Source organism: Lissotriton helveticus, chromosome 6, assembly GCF_964261635.1.
Source record: "Lissotriton helveticus chromosome 6, aLisHel1.1, whole genome shotgun sequence".
NCBI classification, from domain to species: domain Eukaryota; kingdom Metazoa; phylum Chordata; class Amphibia; order Caudata; family Salamandridae; genus Lissotriton; species Lissotriton helveticus.
Window position 1 is genome coordinate 419,771,425 of NC_136067.1, and position 19,505 is coordinate 419,790,929.

Genomic DNA, 19,505 nt, shown 5'->3' on the forward strand with positions numbered 1-19,505 from the left:
ATTATTGAACACACTCTTCTCCCTGGCCCCCTCACGTCTCACCGCATTGTTCAAGTCCTGTGATGCCAGAGATTCCACTGCAGTGAGCATGTCTCACCGTGAAGTCACGGCCTGAAAATGTCAGCAGCATTTCACTGTCCTTGGATGCGGGGGCCAAAGCATTTCCAATCCCTTGGAGCTAACAAGCTGTGAAGCATTTTCCCATGAAGCTCCGGCCACATATGAGACGGGTCCCCCAAGCGCACCAGGGAACAGCGCGCTAAATATGCACAAACAAGATTTCTTCACCCGAGGGAAAGAGACCGGAGGGACACACAGGGGAGCCAGGAAGATTAGTTTTATTCAGCAAAGACGGTATGACCGGTTTCGGCTGGAGTGCCTTAATCATATGCCTGTCCCAGTAACTTTCACCAGTCGTTTTTCAAATGTTCCTATTTTATTTCCATTGGTGGAAACCCAGCTCAGTCAATTGGTTCCTGAAAACACATGGTCACAGTCTTCTCCTGCAGACTGCAATTCCCAGGGAGCACCATCTTGGCTGCCAGGGTAAGTGTTTTTGCGTCGACTGTTAAAACCTCAAGTGAGTGCTGGTGATCTTGAAACAACGAAATAGGTGTAGTTTAAAATGTCCCGGTTTCATTATTGAACACACTCTTCTCCCTGGCCCCCTCACGTCTCACCACATTGTTCAAGTCCTGTGATGCCAGAGATTCCACTGCAGTGAGCATGTCTCACCGTGAAGTCACGGCCTGAAAATGTCAGCAGCATTTCACTGTCCTTGGATGCGGGGGCCAAAGCATTTCCAATCCCTTGGAGCTAACAAGCTGTGAAGCATTTTCCCATGAAGATCCGGCCACATATGAGACGGGTCCCCCAGGCGCACCAGGGAACAGCGCGCTAAATATCCACAAACAAGATTTCTTCACCCGTGGGAAAGAGACCGGAGGGACACACAGGGGAGCCAGGAAGATTAGTTTTATTCAGCAAAGACGGTATGACCGGTTTCGGCTGGAGTGCCTTAATCATATGCCTGTCCCAGTAACTTTCACCAGTCGTTTTTCAAATGTTCCTATTTTATTTCCATTGGTGGAAACCCAGCTCAGTCAATTGGTTCCTGAAAACACATGGTCACAGTCATCTCCTGCAGACTGCAATTCCCAGGGAGCACCATCTTGGCTGCCAGGGTAAGTGTTTTTGCGTCGACTGTTAAAACCTCAAGTGAGTGCTGGTGATCTTGAAACAACGAAATAGGTGCAGTTTAAAATGTCCCGGTTTCATTATTGAACACACTCTTCTCCCTGGCCCCCTCACGTCTCACCGCATTGTTCAAGACCTGTGATGCCAGAGATTCCACTGCAGTGAGCATGTCTCACCGTGAAGTCACGGCCTGAAAATGTCAGCAGCATTTCACTGTCCTTGGATGCGGGGGCCAAAGCATCTCCAATCCCTTGGAGCTAACAAGCTGTGAAGCATTTTCCCATGAAGCTCCGGCCACATATGAGACGGGTCCCCCAAGCGCACCAGGGAACAGCGCGCTAAATATCCACAAACAAGATTTCTTCACCCGAGGGAAAGAGACCGGAGGGACACACAGGGGAGCCAGGAAGATTAGTTTTATTCAGCAAAGACGGCATGACCGGTTTCGGCTGGAGTGCCTTAATCATATGCCTGTCCCAGTAACTTTCACCAGTCGTTTTTCAAATGTTCCTATTTTATTTTCATTGGTGGAAACCCAGATCAGTCGATTGGTTCCTGAAAACACATGGTCACAGTCTTCTCCTGCAGACTGCAATTCCCAGGGAGCACCATCTTGGCTGCCAGGGTAAGTGTTTTTGCGTCGACTGTTAAAACCTCAAGTGAGTGCTGGTGATCTTGAAACAACGAAATAGGTGCAGTTTAAAATGTCCCGGTTTCATTATTGAACACACTCTTCTCCCTGAGAAGAGTGTGTATATATATATATTTTGCAGGTAACTCCGTTACCATTTTCCATTTCACTGGAAAAAACAAAGGTTACAGGCACGCTATTGCTTAGCTCAGGTTTCACTCATACAAAACCATTGAAATTCAGTAGTTAGAGTGACCTGAACTAACTATAACTTTCGCCCTTTCGATGCGCTGCTTATGACCTCACATATTACATTAATTTAATAAATGGAAGCTAACAGGACAGCACTCCGCTCTTTACCCTTTGTTTTTTATAGCAGCACGCTCCCTTTCCCGCTAGAAGGCCCTTATAGCAAGGGCCTCAATAGACAACCTGTCTCCTTGTGTTTGTAATTGTATTTTTCTCTATTTTTGATTAAGAGCATCAGTATCCATTTCAAGTACTCTCTTCTTTACTTACATGGTGTGCACAGTTGTCTTTAATTTGTCTGTGTTCCTGCTGTTTTCTCATGTGTCACAATGTGATGAAGACTGAAGCAGAAACCTGGATGAAACCTAATCAGGATTCAGGCCAGGGTTCAGTTCGAAAAAGGTTATATTACCCACAAGGGATGAATGGGGGATGTTCTTAGACAGGTGTAGCTCTGCTGCTCTTTTTTTCTTGAATTTGATACATGTGTTATTCAACGATATTGTCTAGACTAACCAATTTTGGGATATGTTAGTTGGCTAACCTCTTTTCTTGACTGACTATACTCAGAATCTCACTATTCCTCCTTATCAGCCTGCCCCATTTACTATCTGCTGCTGCGCACCACAGGACTCATCTCATCTCACAAGGCATCTCCGATCTGACCAATTGGCCCTGGCCACCATCCCACAGATCTGCAAGACCCCGGCGAGAGGAAGATATTTCCCCACCTCGCTGCACAAACCTGAAACTTCCTGCTTAGAGGCATTCACTATTGCTGCTGCAATTCAGAAACAACCTCAAGACCTGGCTCTTCAACTGAACCGCAGATCCACCCCCCCCCCCCCCCCCACACCTCAGCACCTTGAGACCCTCACAGGTGAGTAATGGTGATTTGTCTTTATTAAACAGTTAATTAAAACCGTAACATACTAGCAACATATTGATACTCAGTAAAATATTAAAAAGAGTAAAATTAAAAAAAGTTATGTACACATTTATAGATCTGGAAGTGCAAATGCATTTGAAGTCCAAATGGCAGCATCACAAGTGGACATTTGATCAAGAGAAGGTGTATAATTATGAAAGGAAAAGACAATAACAAAGGGTGTCACAATACTTGTTATTGAAGATTTAACTTCCATCGACATTAGTTTATGCAATTAGAGTGAAGCTTGTCAGTTTCTTAAGACTGGGCGTTGTGCAGTGTGGTTAAAATAATATTAACAAACTTCCCAGCTCTTGCTAGAACTTGGCCTGAGTTGTTACAGAAGCACAGATCCGATGCTTCCCTACAATGTCTCAATGACTTTTCCCGAAAAACTGGAACCAGTAGGCGTCGGCGATCATTGGCAAGATGGGGGCAACAACATAACAAGTGTAGCCAGGATTCATAGGGATAACTGCAAAGCCTACACGTCAGTCGGCCATTCCTCCGAGCCCACAGCGGGTTAAAGTCGTGAATTGGGAGGGCTAGCAACCTCATATAAATGATTTTATTGCGAGTCTGTGACTGAAGAGGATGGTAAAAGTATGGTTGCGGTTTACCCTTGATATAGGAGTCATTTAAAGCTGCAAGGAGTGGTTTTTTGGGGAGCCGAGCTACATCTCTCTCGAATGACACTAGAGGGATTTGGTTTTTTATCGTTTTTTTCCCACATTGACAGGGAAACGATTGGGTTAGAAAAGTTAATGATTTCGATCTTCAATGTGGATATAGCCAAGTGCAGCGGTCTGTGCCAGGGGGAGAGTTCATCCGTAAACAATGATTGCAGTTGCTCTTTCATGGATTGCGCTGGAGTGCGTAGGATACAGATGAAGAATTTAATTAAATCTCCCAGACAATGAAGATCTGCGCTTGCCAGACCCAGCTCAAGTCTCAGCCTCGCCCTCCTTGCATGCTGGGGAGCCGAAAATATTTTCTTATAGGCCATTATTTGATAGTTCGCTAGAAATGAATCCATTTTGCCAGGGAAGGCCAAATGGCCGTAGGACATTGCTGGGAGTGGTTTGGCGCGTAGGACCCTTAAAATTGGCTTGGCTGTTGGGCTGTGCAATTGTCGGTTCAGGTGCCTCAGGCTATAAGTAACCCCCGCTCCCTTGGAGCCAAAATGTTTGAGATGAGAGGCTTGATTTGCCTTTTCGTTAAACCACATTCCTAGATAGTTATAGCTAGAGCAGGTAACTATGAGTAGGTCGCCTGCTCGCCAAGACAGATTTTTCTTTTTTTTATGTTTCCCAAAAATCATGACTGGTTTTTAATTTGTTCATCGAAAGATTGTTTTTTATGTTACATTTATTAAGGGCAATGAACGCTCTTTGTAGGCCTGTTTTTGTATGGTTCATGATGATAATGTCATCAGCATATTGCATGACCTGTAAACATGTGCCACCCAGTTTTGGGGCAACCAACGATGCTCCTGCCAGCTCTTTGGGCAAATCGGCAGTGTAAAGATTGAATAATAGCGGAGCTAATACACAGCCTTGCTATAGGCCATTTTTTGTTGCAATTTTTGCAGATACTGTTGTGGCACTCGTTTTGATCCTTACCCAGATTTTCTGGTGCAGAGATATCAGTGCAGAGAGGAGAGCAGATGGTATCCCCCATAAGTATAGTTTGTTCCATAGTGTCCCTCGGTTGACTCTGTCGAACGCTGCGCTGTAGTCCACAAAACAACAGAATAACGGTATTTGATTGGCCAGAGTAGCTCTCCAGAACAGATAGGACAGTGCTATTATATTGTCCGTTGTGGAACAGCCTGGCCTAAAGCCTGACTGAGTGCGGGGAAGAATATTGTTTTCTGTGACCAAGTTCGACCAGCAGTACTTGAGCGTAGGCCTTGGCTTCAATATCCAGTAAAGCTATTAGCCTATAATTAGCCAGGTTTAAACGATTGCCCTTTTAGTAAAGTGGGTGTAATATTGAGCCCTGCCATGTGGATGGAATTGTGGCTGTAAGTAAGGCTTGCTTGAAGAGAGGTGTGAAGAGCTCTGCCCAGAATGAACGGTTTGATTTTAAAACTGTGGCAGGTATTTCATTTGGCCCAGGCGCGCCGTCATTCCTCATGCGGCTCATGATTTTATATACTTCAGCTACAGAGATACCTGAGCCTTGGGTGTTATCATGAGTTGGTACTTGAGGTGAGGAGAAGACTAGCGACTCCCCTGACCCGCTCCTACAGAGCTGATTGATGTGATCCACCCAAACGTTTTCAGGTACCCCGTTCTCCTTGGACTGACCATTGTTACTGGCTTGGTTAATGTATCTCCAGAATGGAGCTGTATTTTTTTCCTTAAAAAGAGAGAAGATTTTTAGCCATGCTTGCTCTATTCGTTTGGTGCGTAGCTCCCACGCACGTTTCTTATGAGCAGCTCGAAGCGATCTATTTGTGGCACCCTGCAATGCTTTTTTCTCCTTTTGTCTTACGTTTAGGGAGTTTTCACGCTTCCATTTGTTTTCCAGCATTTCCTCGTTTGGGAGCTGGTTTGGATTGTTTAGCGCCCGTTTTTGTTAGGCATCCAGTGTTCCCCCCCAGCGCCCGATGCAGATCTAGCAGGAGGGTAGGCCAATAGTCTAGGAGGGCTTACGAACCGAGAGCTGTTTTTAAATGATAATTTTTAGTTGTCCATGCGGACAGTTTTGCGCTCAGATTGGTTGTCCATTTTATCCTGCGTGGGACTTTGTCGCGTTCTTCGTCCGTGGATTCGCCTATAGATGTAAATTTGCAAGATGCGATAGTAGAGAGACTAAAAGATGCTCTAAGGGGCCTATGGTCGCTCTCGACGCGATTATCGATGTCAAAATCATTCAGATGCAAAGCTAGTGTGCTACCAATGAAAATATAATCAATTGTGGAGATGTTCCTGAATGTTTCAGGCGGAGGGAACAGGGAACAGCGCGCTAAATATCCACAAACAAGATTTCTTCACCCGAGGGAAAGAGACCGGAGGGACACACAGGGGAGCCAGGAAGATTAGTTTTATTCAGCAAAGACGGCATGACCGGTTTCGGCTGGAGTGCCTTAATCATATGCCTGTCCCAGTAACTTTCACCAGTCGTTTTTCAAATGTTCCTATTTTATTTTCATTGGTGGAAACCCAGATCAGTCGATTGGTTCCTGAAAACACATGGTCACAGTCTTCTCCTGCAGACTGCAATTCCCAGGGAGCACCATCTTGGCTGCCAGGGTAAGTGTTTTTGCGTCGACTGTTAAAACCTCAAGTGAGTGCTGGTGATCTTGAAACAACGAAATAGGTGCAGTTTAAAATGTCCCGGTTTCATTATTGAACACACTCTTCTCCCTGAGAAGAGTGTGTATATATATATATTTTGCAGGTAACTCCGTTACCATTTTCCATTTCACTGGAAAAAACAAAGGTTACAGGCACGCTATTGCTTAGCTCAGGTTTCACTCATACAAAACCATTGAAATTCAGTAGTTAGAGTGACCTGAACTAACTATAACTTTCGCCCTTTCGATGCGCTGCTTATGACCTCACATATTACATTAATTTAATAAATGGAAGCTAACAGGACAGCACTCCGCTCTTTACCCTTTGTTTTTTATAGCAGCACGCTCCCTTTCCCGCTAGAAGGCCCTTATAGCAAGGGCCTCAATAGACAACCTGTCTCCTTGTGTTTGTAATTGTATTTTTCTCTATTTTTGATTAAGAGCATCAGTATCCATTTCAAGTACTCTCTTCTTTACTTACATGGTGTGCACAGTTGTCTTTAATTTGTCTGTGTTCCTGCTGTTTTCTCATGTGTCACAATGTGATGAAGACTGAAGCAGAAACCTGGATGAAACCTAATCAGGATTCAGGCCAGGGTTCAGTTCGAAAAAGGTTATATTACCCACAAGGGATGAATGGGGGATGTTCTTAGACAGGTGTAGCTCTGCTGCTCTTTTTTTCTTGAATTTGATACATTTGTTATTCAACGATATTGTCTAGACTAACCAATTTTGGGATATGTTAGTTGGCTAACCTCTTTTCTTGACTGACTATACTCAGAATCTCACTATTCCTCCTTATCAGCCTGCCCCATTTACTATCTGCTGCTGCGCACCACAGGACTCATCTCATCTCACAAGGCATCTCCGATCTGACCAATTGGCTCTGGCCACCATCCCACAGATCTGCAAGACCCCGGCGAGAGGAAGATATTTCCCCACCTCGCTGCACAAACCTGAAACTTCCTGCTTAGAGGCATTCACTATTGCTGCTGCAATTCAGAAACAACCTCAAGACCTGGCTCTTCAACTGAACCGCAGATCCACCCCCCCCCCACACCTCAGCACCTTGAGACCCTCACAGGTGAGTAATGGTGATTTGTCTTTATTAAACAGTTAATTAAAACCGTAACATACTAGCAACATATTGATACTCAGTAAAATATTAAAAAGAGTAAAATTAAAAAAAGTTATGTACACATTTATAGATCTGGAAGTGCAAATGCATTTGAAGTCCAAATGGCAGCATCACAAGTGGACATTTGATCAAGAGAAGGTGTATAATTATGAAAGGAAAAGACAATAACAAAGGGTGTCACAATACTTGTTATTGAAGATTTAACTTCCATCGACATTAGTTTATGCAATTAGAGTGAAGCTTGTCAGTTTCTTAAGACTGGGCGTTGTGCAGTGTGGTTAAAATAATATTAACAAACTTCCCAGCTCTTGCTAGAACTTGGCCTGAGTTGTTACAGAAGCACAGATCCGATGCTTCCCTACAATGTCTCAATGACTTTTCCCGAAAAACTGGAACCAGTAGGCGTCGGCGATCATTGGCAAGATGGGGGCAACAACATAACAAGTGTAGCCAGGATTCATAGGGATAACTGCAAAGCCTACACGTCAGTCGGCCATTCCTCCGAGCCCACAGCGGGTTAAAGTCGTGAATTGGGAGGGCTAGCAACCTCATATAAATGATTTTATTGCGAGTCTGTGACTGAAGAGGATGGTAAAAGTATGGTTGCGGTTTACCCTTGATATAGGAGTCATTTAAAGCTGCAAGGAGTGGTTTTTTGGGGAGCCGAGCTACATCTCTCTCGAATGACACTAGAGTGATTTGGTTTTTTATCGTTTTTTTCCCACATTGACAGGGGAACGATTGGGTTAGAAAAGTTAATGATTTCGATCTTCAATGTGGATATAGCCAAGTGCAGCGGTCTGTGCCAGGGGGAGAGTTCATCCGTAAACAATGATTGCAGTTGCTCTTTCATGGATTGCGCTGGAGTGCGTAGGATACAGATGAAGAATTTAATTAAATCTCCCAGACAATGAAGATCTGCGCTTGCCAGACCCAGCTCAAGTCTCAGCCTCGCCCTCCTTGCATGCTGGGGAGCCGAAAATATTTTCTTATAGGCCATTATTTGATAGTTCGCTAGAAATGAATCCATTTTGCCAGGGAAGGCCAAATGGCCGTAGGACATTGCTGGGAGTGGTTTGGCGCGTAGGACCCTTAAAATTGGCTTGGCTGTTGGGCTGTGCAATTGTCGGTTCAGGTGCCTCAGGCTATAAGTAACCCCCGCTCCCTTGGAGCCAAAATGTTTGAGATGAGAGGCTTGATTTGCCTTTTCGTTAAACCACATTCCTAGATAGTTATAGCTAGAGCAGGTAACTATGAGTAGGTCGCCTGCTCGCCAAGACAGATTTTTCTTTTTTTTATGTTTCCCAAAAATCATGACTGGTTTTTAATTTGTTCATCGAAAGATTGTTTTTTATGTTACATTTATTAAGGGCAATGAACGCTCTTTGTAGGCCTGTTTTTGTATGGTTCATGATGATAATGTCATCAGCATATTGCATGACCTGTAAACATGTGCCACCCAGTTTTGGGGCAACCAACGATGCTCCTGCCAGCTCTTTGGGCAAATCGGCAGTGTAAAGATTGAATAATAGCGGAGCTAATACACAGCCTTGCTATAGGCCATTTTTTGTTGCAATTTTTGCAGATACTGTTGTGGCACTCGTTTTGATCCTTACCCAGATTTTCTGGTGCAGAGATATCAGTGCAGAGAGGAGAGCAGATGGTATCCCCCATAAGTATAGTTTGTTCCATAGTGTCCCTCGGTTGACTCTGTCGAACGCTGCGCTGTAGTCCACAAAACAACAGAATAACGGTATTTGATTGGCCAGACTAGCTCTCCAGAACAGATAGGACAGTGCTATTATATTGTCCGTTGTGGAACAGCCTGGCCTAAAGCCTGACTGAGTGCGGGGAAGAATATTGTTTTCTGTGACCAAGTTCGACCAGCAGTACTTGAGCGTAGGCCTTGGCTTCAATATCCAGTAAAGCTATTAGCCTATAATTAGCCAGGTTTAAACGATTGCCCTTTTAGTAAAGTGGGTGTAATATTGAGCCCTGCCATGTGGATGGAATTGTGGCTGTAAGTAAGGCTTGCTTGAAGAGAGGTGTGAAGAGCTCTGCCCAGAATGAACGGTTTGATTTTAAAACTGTGGCAGGTATTTCATTTGGCCCAGGCGCGCCGTCATTCCTCATGCGGCTCATGATTTTATATACTTCAGCTACAGAGATACCTGAGCCTTGGGTGTTATCATGAGTTGGTACTTGAGGTGAGGAGAAGACTAGCGACTCCCCTGACCCGCTCCTACAGAGCTGATTGATGTGATCCACCCAAACTTTTTCAGGTACCCCGTTCTCCTTGGACTGACCATTGTTACTGGCTTGGTTAATGTATCTCCAGAATGGAGCTGTATTTTTTTCCTTAAAAAGAGAGAAGATTTTTAGCCATGCTTGCTCTATTCGTTTGGTGCGTAGCTCCCACGCACGTTTCTTATGAGCAGCTCGAAGCGATCTATTTGTGGCACCCTGCAATGCTTTTTTCTCCTTTTGTCTTACGTTTAGGGAGTTTTCACGCTTCCATTTGTTTTCCAGCATTTCCTCGTTTGGGAGCTGGTTTGGATTGTTTAGCGCCCGTTTTTGTTAGGCATCCAGTGTTCCCCCCAGCGCCCGATGCAGATCTAGCAGGAGGGTAGGCCAATAGTCTAGGAGGGCTTACGAACCGAGAGCTGTTTTTAAATGATAATTTTTAGTTGTCCATGCGGACAGTTTTGCGCTCAGATTGGTTGTCCATTTTATCCTGCGTGGGACTTTGTCGCGTTCTTCGTCCGTGGATTCGCCTATAGATGTAAATTTGCAAGATGCGATAGTAGAGAGACTAAAAGATGCTCTAAGGGGCCTATGGTCGCTCTCGACGCGATTATCGATGTCAAAATCATTCAGATGCAAAGCTAGTGTGCTACCAATGAAAATATAATCAATTGTGGAGATGTTCCTGAATGTTTCAGGCGGAGTCCATGTTTGATCCTTGGCTTTCTTAAGTTTATAAGCAGAGGATATGGAGCAGGCATCAAATAGAGCTTGTAATGCCTCAGTCCCTTTGGAGTGCTTATTCTCAATTCCTTTTTTGTCGAGGGATCTATTGTTGAAGTCCCCGACTATGGGGCCGATTAAGATGGCGGACAGACCTGAGTCCGTCCGCCACCATAGAGTAGGAGGGACCGTCAACAGGGGCAGCGGCAGTCCCTCCGTGCAAATTAGGATGTGACCGCCACCCTGGCGGTCACATCCTGCATTTTTCACATTGCGCGCGGTGCCTGCCGCTTTGTGCATGCAAATGCAGGGGGGTACCATAGGTACCCCCCATGTGCACCCCCACCCCACCCTTCACCCAGGGGGCCCGCAACCGGCCCCCAAAGTGAAGGTCCGTATGCTTTTCCATGGCGGAAAAGCCGCCGCGGAAAAGCATACATCCTACGCCATCCTAATATGGCTGGCGGTGTCTGATAGACACCGCCAGCCATGTTAAAGCTTTTCCGCCGCGGTCGGAAGGTGACTGCGGCGGAAAAGCTGCGGACAGATTTCAAGACTCACCGCCATCCTAATATGGAGGTGGGTCTTTTGAGGCTCCGCAGAGGATTATCCGCATCCTCCGGGCCAGCGGTGGCTTCCGCCGGCCCGGAGGATGCGGATAATCCTCAATCATAATCTGAGTGGATTGTGATGAGGATATCTAATGAGAAAGTCTCCAATGATAGCTGCCTGGTCATTAAGTGCTTGATTTGTCTGGTGCATGGCTGGATTAACATAACAGTTGAATAGTAACAATCTGAGCGGATAATGACGATTTCTTATTCCATTAATAAGTAATACTTTAATCCCAGGTGAGGGGGTGCAAGTGTGATTACTTCCAGCCTTCGGGAGTGCTTGATAAAAACAGAAAGGCCACCCATTGGCCGTTAAAAAATATTGCGTCTTAAAGTCGGGACATGGATTTCAAAGTAGCCGGAGAGAACTGTGGTTGATGTTGCCCATGTCTCCTGGAGGCAAATTATATCACTGCTTTGGAGGTAATGTAAGGCCGAATCATGTTTAATCAGTTTCTGAAGGCCAGCCACATTCCAAGAAGTGATTGTTAGAAAGTTGTTTAGCTCATTTAATGTATGATTTGTGTTGCCTTTGATAGTCTTAGAGGTGCCGTTGGGCCGAATGAGGGCCCTGTTTGACCTGGTGTCCAAATTGGTTATTAATGTCTTGTTTGCTAGTGGAGACTCTTCTCTGATTAGTAGAGCATGTAATCTTCAGAGGTTCATGTTGGAGAAAAGTGCTGCAAAAAGTCCTGGTAAGTTTGTTACCAGGATGGATAACGTCAGCGCACTTTAAGATGGAGTAGGTTTTTAAAGATGTATTGAGTAAAACGTGGGGATATCTATCTTGGGGTAGGCGCCTAATCTCAATGTCCCAATCTGCCAATTGGTTGACTTCACACAGCATTGCCGTTTGGTGTGACTGTTGGTATAGCCCGACCACTGTAGATTTATCATGGGAGTCACCTGACAGGATTTGAAATTTGACCCAGGCAACATATGCCGAGCCTATATGCTCTAATGATGGTATGTGAGAGAATAGGCGCAAGATGTTGCCTCTGTTCAAAACGTCATAATTGCCTTTGGCAAGATATCTTGGTGTAAGTATGACCTCCACCGCTCCTAGTTCTGGGCGGCTGCTGCTCGTTGAGGTTCCCGGTGCGACTTGATTATGAGGTGTTGGTTGATAAATTGGGAGGGTACTGTGTACCATTGTGCCTGGAGGAGACGTTTTCGCCTGTTGGTGCTGGATGTCGGAGCTATAGGCAGTGCTGAAGAATGGTTGCGTGCAAGCCTCCGCCTGTGGCCCTGAGATTGTGGGTAATGATGTCAATCCGGGGACAAAGCTAATCCTCACATCTGTACCTCCCATGGGGGTGGTCTCAGTTGGTGTTATATGAGTCTCCCCTTTCTGATTGTCAGGTAGAGAAGTAGAAGTGACACTGAAAAATGTTTCTCCTCGGGTTAAATCTTCTGCCAAGCTGTTAGATGATGGTGGTTTGAGGGGTTGTAGATGTTTTACTGACACTCCATTGTCTTTCTTTCCTGATGGCTTTACTGAAATAATTGGATAGAACTTGGCAGTGCCAATAACTGGCTTAGTTATGTGTGTGCGAGTAAAACGCGACGCTGCACGAGTTTTAGTTTTTTCCCTTTTTTGGTCTTTCCTCAGTTTTGTCTTTGCTTTCCTAGAAAGCGAGCCTTCCTTCTGTTTAGTCTCTGGAGCGCCGTCTGGTTCTTCTGTTGTTTGACAGCTAGTTGAAGGTTAGTTGTAAGGATGGACCAGAAGGGGCCCTTGAGACCCGGACTGATTCAACCAGAGTAGTCAAAACTGCAGGAAGATTTGCCCACTGGTCCACAATGGCCGCGCATGAGCATGAACAAGTTGTTTGTGATGTAGAGATCAGGCTTGTGATATGGTCCATTTTTTCCTTTCATGTCTGCCAATCACAGAGCAATTGTCTGTAAAAGATCCATTTGAAGATCCATCTTAGAGGATTGCCAAAGTAAGGCTTTGGCCGTTATGTGTTTGTGGATCAGTGAATTTTGGTGAATCGGAAGCACCCATGAAACTTTGATTTTCTATATTTTGAGAGGAGCAATAATGATGGTTTGTTCCACTGGATGGTCTGTATAGCTGTGGCGTGGACTCCAGGGTTTGCTCAATTTTAGTTTCAATTTGCTGTAAAAATAAGGCTGAAAGTTCTCCAAAATCTTGTTTTTTTGAAGCAACAGGGGAGCCTAGAGTGGGAATCAAGGAAGGATCTTGCTTAGTGGATAAATGATGTATGTGTGCTTTAGTTATTATAGATCTTCCTGGCACACATGAAGCTGAAGCAAAACTATCAATAAAAGGTGGTAGGTGAGGGCCTATTGAAGCTAAATTTATGTTAGTGCTGGAGACAAGGTCTTACACCAAGGGCATTTGAGAGGAGCTTTCATCCATGTCTGTATTTGGACAAGAAGTAGAGCGGTGTTTTGTGGTCTTAGGGCAGAAACCCTGAGAGGTTGTTACAGAGGGAGAGAAGTCTTCCTTAACAATTGAGTTATTTCCTGGGTGGTCTGTCCTACCATTAACTGAAATTCCATTTGAGGATTTTGGAAGCAAGTAGTTGGTTATCAAGCCAGTGTTGGCAGTTTTTTCATTGGACTGTGTCTTGGGCGGCCCAGAGAGTTTACCCAAATTCTGAGTATTTGTACATATTGTGCTAGAGTCATTTATCAATAGCCCTACTGGGGCAGCATGGCTGCGCCTCCGCTGGCGTCAACTGCTGTCATTGACCTGGTAACTGGAATCCTTTTTAACATCTTTGAATAATGTAAATGTAAGAGTTCAATGTAGTTTGTTAAATAATCCTAGGGTGGAATAGGATAGTAGGCTGTAGAGGTCAAAGTGATTACTGGATAAGCGTAGGTTGGCGTGTGTGTTCTATGAGAAGGGCACACTGGTGACCCGTTGGCTGCACCAAACCTAGTTGGGCCGCTTCCACGGGCTCACTGGGCACGCACTCAGCGGCTGCCCCTAAAGGCAGCCGCGCTCACCTTCCCCTGCAATCCTTTGTGCGTGGGCGGGGGGATTCACGGAGCTCTCAGGGACTATTATGGCAGTATGGATCTTCAAAGAGTCCCTTAGTCTTAGTGTAGCGGGGGGTCCCACCATGCAGCAGCTGGGCTTCCGCAGTAGACCTGCTCCTCTGCTGCTGCTGTGCCGTGTCACCGTGGAAACCTGGGCCAGAGTTCAGACCGGATTCAACTTGTGGGGTGAGTAGTTGCACTTTACAAGAATCCTGATTGATTGATTGTTTAATCTCTGATCCCTAAGCTTTGTAATATTTATATCTCACCACTGGAAGGCTTATTGAGATCCTTTGGGTTTAGAATGTCTTTATATGCTGATAATACTCAGATTATTATTGCAATATCTGACAAGTTTGAGTCTACTTGAAAGACCTTCCTAGAACGTATGTCTAAAGTAGCCAGGTGAATAAAACAAACTTGTTTAAAGCAGAATAGAGAAAAACAGACTATCCTCTCCGGGAATCAATCTCTAAACTGGTTACCTGTATGGTGGCCTACTGATTTGCTGATACTACTATGATCATTGTAGAAATTCTGTACACTCCTACCCGACTTACCATGTATAACAGTCATTCAGGCATTAATGGTGTCATGTCTTCATTATGGGAATGCCCTATATTTTGGAATCCCCCAACATGTTGCCTTGAGGTAGTTCAAAACACTGCAGCCAGACTCCTATTCGAGATCCATAAAAACACTTCCATATTTAATCCTCTAAATAACCTACATTGGCTGCCAGTGCCTAAGCCTATCCGTTTTAGGCACAAAAACATAACCAACTCAGGGCCCAGCCCCCTTCAGAGAAGATTACTGCATTTCCAGATGGTACACTCTCCACACTCCTTTACTTCACATCTCTTAGTATCACAGAGAATTAACTTCTCTAGTCAAGGAGGGAGGGCTTTTTCTTATTAAACAGCTAAGCTGTAATACTTTGTCCCTCAACAGTTGAGGAACACTCAAAATCACAATCTTTTTAGAAACTAAAAAAGTGGCTCTCCCAGCTTCCATAGTGTCATCAAATCCCCCTTACATTGGCCTAAATCTTCTTGTAGCTGCAGGATGCCCTTGGGGTAGCTGTTTGCATTTTATAAATTATAGTTAATTTAAATTGAATTCATTCACTTCCAAGCAATCAAACACAAAAGCACATTTTCACAAATAACGACCTTCTGATGCTGCATTGCCAAGGCTATATGATACTGCATTGCAAAGGCTTTATTAGACTAGCAGATGGATGGAGAAACTGAAAAAGCAAGATACTACTGGGGAGATTTACATAAAAGGCGCGCCACGCAGCACAGCCCCTCACGAGGCTGCGCTGCGATGCATGACAGGTAGGGAGTCAAGAGCGCCATATCTTCAGAGATATGGCTCTCTCCTCCTCTTTCCCCTTGTGCCGGAGCTGATTTCAGCGGCCGTGCACCATGCACACACCTTAGCACCATAGTGCTAGCGTGTGTGCATGAGTCCATCATAGGTTTTGTACACGAAGGGTACCCTTCTTGTACAAAATACTATGCCTAGACACGATGGAAGGCTTTTCCCACTTTGTATGCATGCTGCACAGTGCAGCACGCATGCTAAGTAGGTAAAGCACGGAGAAACAAAAGCATTTCTCCTATTAGCGCCTCCTTTGATGGGGTGTTAACATTTGGCCATACCCATGTCTACAAATCTTTGGAAATACGTTTTGCATCACAAGGCATGGGTGGTTGCATGGGAACACCCATGTTCCACCCAAGTAATGCCCCCCTCGGCGCTAAGAAACACAGTGCAGTTCTTTGCGCTGCTTTGCGCTACTTTGAGGGTGCTTTCCAGTCCAAAGCAAGTTTTGCGCTCGAAAATATATAGCAAAAAAAAACATTTCATGCTGGCTAGCGTCACTTTTGTGATGCTAACCCAGAGAAAGATGTTTGTAAACCTCCCCCTAAATGTCAATTGGAGAGATCATGGCTAGTGTAGGGTAGTAAACTCAAAACACAGAATGCCAACTGGAGCAGTGACTGAGTCTGCACATTGGAGAACATTGTGGGAAGAATGGAGAAGCAGCAGGAAGTAATTATGTCTAAGGAGCAGAGGTAGGGTAGAGGGTAAGAAAGGAGAAAGTGTTGTTATGCCCTGACTAATATGTCCTCAACACACCCCTTTATTTACACCACAGACTACTATCTCTATAGCAACATCCCTTTCCATTGCGCTAACAGTGGCAAGAAAAGATTTTTCCTAGTGAAAGACTTCACCTCTCCAACAGCAAGATCCACAAGCATAAACCCCTCACAGGACTTCTGCACCCAGCTGTCCCTATTCTTCAGCAACAAGATCACCAGCATCTACAAATATTTAAAACCCCAGCTGGACCCTACAACACTTGCACTCCTCCTACCAATCACTGCCAACACCAATAGGACAAGCCTGACTACATGGCCACCAACAACCCTCAATAAACCGTAACAACCATGCAGTCTTTGTACTTTAGGGCCCCCTCGGACCACTTTTCTCATCATGTCCTGATGCACAGCCCATCTACACAGCCCTCACACAGATCCTGAATGACTCAGTTATCACAGTCACCTACCTGAGTGCCTTGAAACATGTCACGGTACTCCCCTCTCCTCAAGAAACCCTGAGCAGACCCAAAGACGCTTGTTATCTCCCTGCTTTCCTACCTGGCAAAGTAATTGAAAAGATGATAAACAACCCAACCAAGGTGCAGAGACTGCCCTCATCGCCACCATTGACAACATCGGGGTGATCATGGACAAAGACAACAAAATGGTCCTCAGACTACTAGATCTTTCAGCAGCCTCAGCATCATCTCCCACCCCAACCTCATCCAATGACTGCGCAAAGCAGGCATTCAAGATCCCACACCATCAGATTTTATCTTTCCTAACAAGTCACACACAGTCTGTGAGTCTGGCCCCTTCACTTCAGACACCATCAGCCTCATCTGCAGAGTTCTCAGTCTCACTATGGTCAATGCCTACATGACTCCACTCGTCAGCATTATCAACATCATATCCTATGCTGATGGCACCCAGTTCATACTCACCCTCTCTCACTAGATGACAAACACCCAGAAAAGTCTATCTGCTTGCATGACCAAAGTCGCCAATTGGATGACAATCAACTGCCTCAAGCTCACCACAGATAAGACAGAAGTCGGAATCTTCTGTGAAGACACCTCACTCTGGGACTCCAGCTTATGGCCAGCAAAAATTGGACCCACACAGTTTCTTGCAACCAACACAATGAACCTTGATAGTGTTTTCCGTCTCTTGCTTCCACACTCTCAAGAAGCTTAAGAAGATCATCAAATGGCTACAAAACAACACTTGCAAAACCGTCACCCAAGCCCTCATCACCAGCAAGCTGGACTGCTGCAATGCACTGATTGCTGGAATTAATGCTCAACATACCAGAAACCTCCAGACCTTACAAAACTCAGTGACCAGGCACCACTCAGCCTCCTTACCCACATGCACATCAACCCACACCTTAAAGAGTTCCACTGGTTGCCAGTCTATAAACGAGTACTCTTTAATCTCCTCATGCCACATATAAAACCTTACTCAACATGAAACTCACATATCTCAACAATTGCAAAAACTTCCACAAAACCTACCAGATACCTCCGCTTAGCAAGACTCCTATTCACACACACCCACCGCATACCCAGAATCAGATCCAGTGGTCTTGCCTTCTCCTACCTCACTCCTAAAGCCTTGAATGACCTGCTCGTGCACATCAGATCCTCTGCCTTAGTTCTTGAATTCCGCAAGAATCTGAAGACCTGGCTCTTCAAATACCCCTAACCCTGGCTCAACCCATACAGCTCCTGCTTCAGCACCAGCATACCCTCTTGGGTTATTTGTATGCCATATAAATACACATAATATAACACAGTCAGAGTTCCCATACATTGCTTATACATATCACATTTTAGGTGTTTCCGTTCTTGAAGAGGTCCACCCATGAACTTTTGTCTGAATGTTGACACTTGTTCAAGGGTTACCTTTTCCTGTGACACTTTGGCTGCCAGTATATGAGCTACACCGCACCATCTATATTTTCTTGGCTTCCAGTATAGTCAATAAAAGTATTTTTATCAATAATTACCTGTCTCAATCCATCCCTTGGTTCTACTATGACTGATTCCTGTGTTACTTCCTCGTAACTTACTCTCTGTAGCCCCCGTCGAAGTAAAATATCCGAACTCTCCACCTAGGAATAAAATGTAAAAGAAAAATGAGGGGCAAAGGCCAGTGCATTACGAGCCAAATAGACAATGTTAACTGACTGTATACTGTATGCTAACAGGTTAACAGGGGGGCACACTTGCATACTAAAAAACCAAGTGTGCATGCCCTAACCACATAGATCAAACCATCAACTTTAAAACTTTATTATCGATCACAAAGATTTTAGAAAGTACATTACAACCAAATAAATACATACATACATACATTACAGATGCAAAGATAATTATAAAATACCAAAAAATACAGCATGCTATCAAAAAGAGCACTTAAAATACCATACCAAAATAAAAATCATATACAAAGTACATATCATTAATGAACAAATTGCTTACCTTCTGTAACGCATTATCTGGTAGAGAATCTATCTAGCTGCAGTTTAGTTACCTTTGAATTTCCCAGGCGTCAGGCTGGATCGGGAAACTTTTGCAGAACAATACCCCTTGCGTGCAATGTTGGGTGGCTCCATTCGGCTCCACATGATGTCGTCGGCATCGTCAGCGTCGGTTATGACATCCGTTTACCTATATAGGCGCCACCTAAGCACGGTGACGTCAGTACTTTTCCCTTGTTCCACACCAGAAGTGCAGAGCCACGAAGTAACTGATGTTGTTGTGGGCAAAACCAGGGCCCTGAAAGGGAGAAACATCCCTAGCCCTACAATATCAGCCCGCAAAGCGGAGAGGCATGGGTGGGGGAGTAATCAGCAGCTAGATAGACTGTCTACCAAATAATGCTTTACCTAAGGTAAGTAACTTGTTTCTCTGATAGAGACTTCTAGCTGAAGACTCCTTACCTTGGAATCAGATACCCGACCCATACCATCCCGGTTTATGATATGGGGTTGAGGCCCCATATCATAAACTAAAAAGTCTTGCAGGATTCAATGGGCTAAATGCCCATCCCTGCGCACCTGGCTATCAAGGGAGTAATGTTTTGCAAACGTGTGCAAGGAAGCCCACGTTGCTGCCTAACAGATGTCTTGGACTGTGACACACACCGAGCCAAGGCTGTAGTCACAGCCTTTTCCCTGGTGGAATAGGCCCTTAATCCTTCAGGGGGCTGCTTCATGGCCAAGGCATAACAAATCTTGATGCAGAGAATTACCCAGCGAGAGATGGTCCTTTTCTGCACTGCCCTTCCCTTCTTTGCTCCCACGTACCCCACAAACACTTGATCATCCACCGGAACTCTTTT

At 44.9% G+C, this 19,505-nt stretch overlaps 1 protein-coding gene across 11 annotated transcripts in view; it reads right to left on the bottom strand.

Annotated features, from left to right (window-relative positions):
• DCDC2C (doublecortin domain containing 2C) overlaps nucleotides 1-19,505 on the bottom strand; it is a 5,988,712-nt gene that overhangs the window by 2,429,621 nt on the left and 3,539,586 nt on the right. For all 11 annotated transcript variants that reach the window (XM_078647857.1, XM_078647853.1, XM_078647855.1 and 8 more), the window contains one exon: nucleotides 18,169-18,273. In XM_078647857.1, the coding sequence (XP_078503983.1) occupies nucleotides 18,169-18,273 (105 nt within the window). The remainder of the gene's footprint in view (nucleotides 1-18,168; nucleotides 18,274-19,505) is intronic.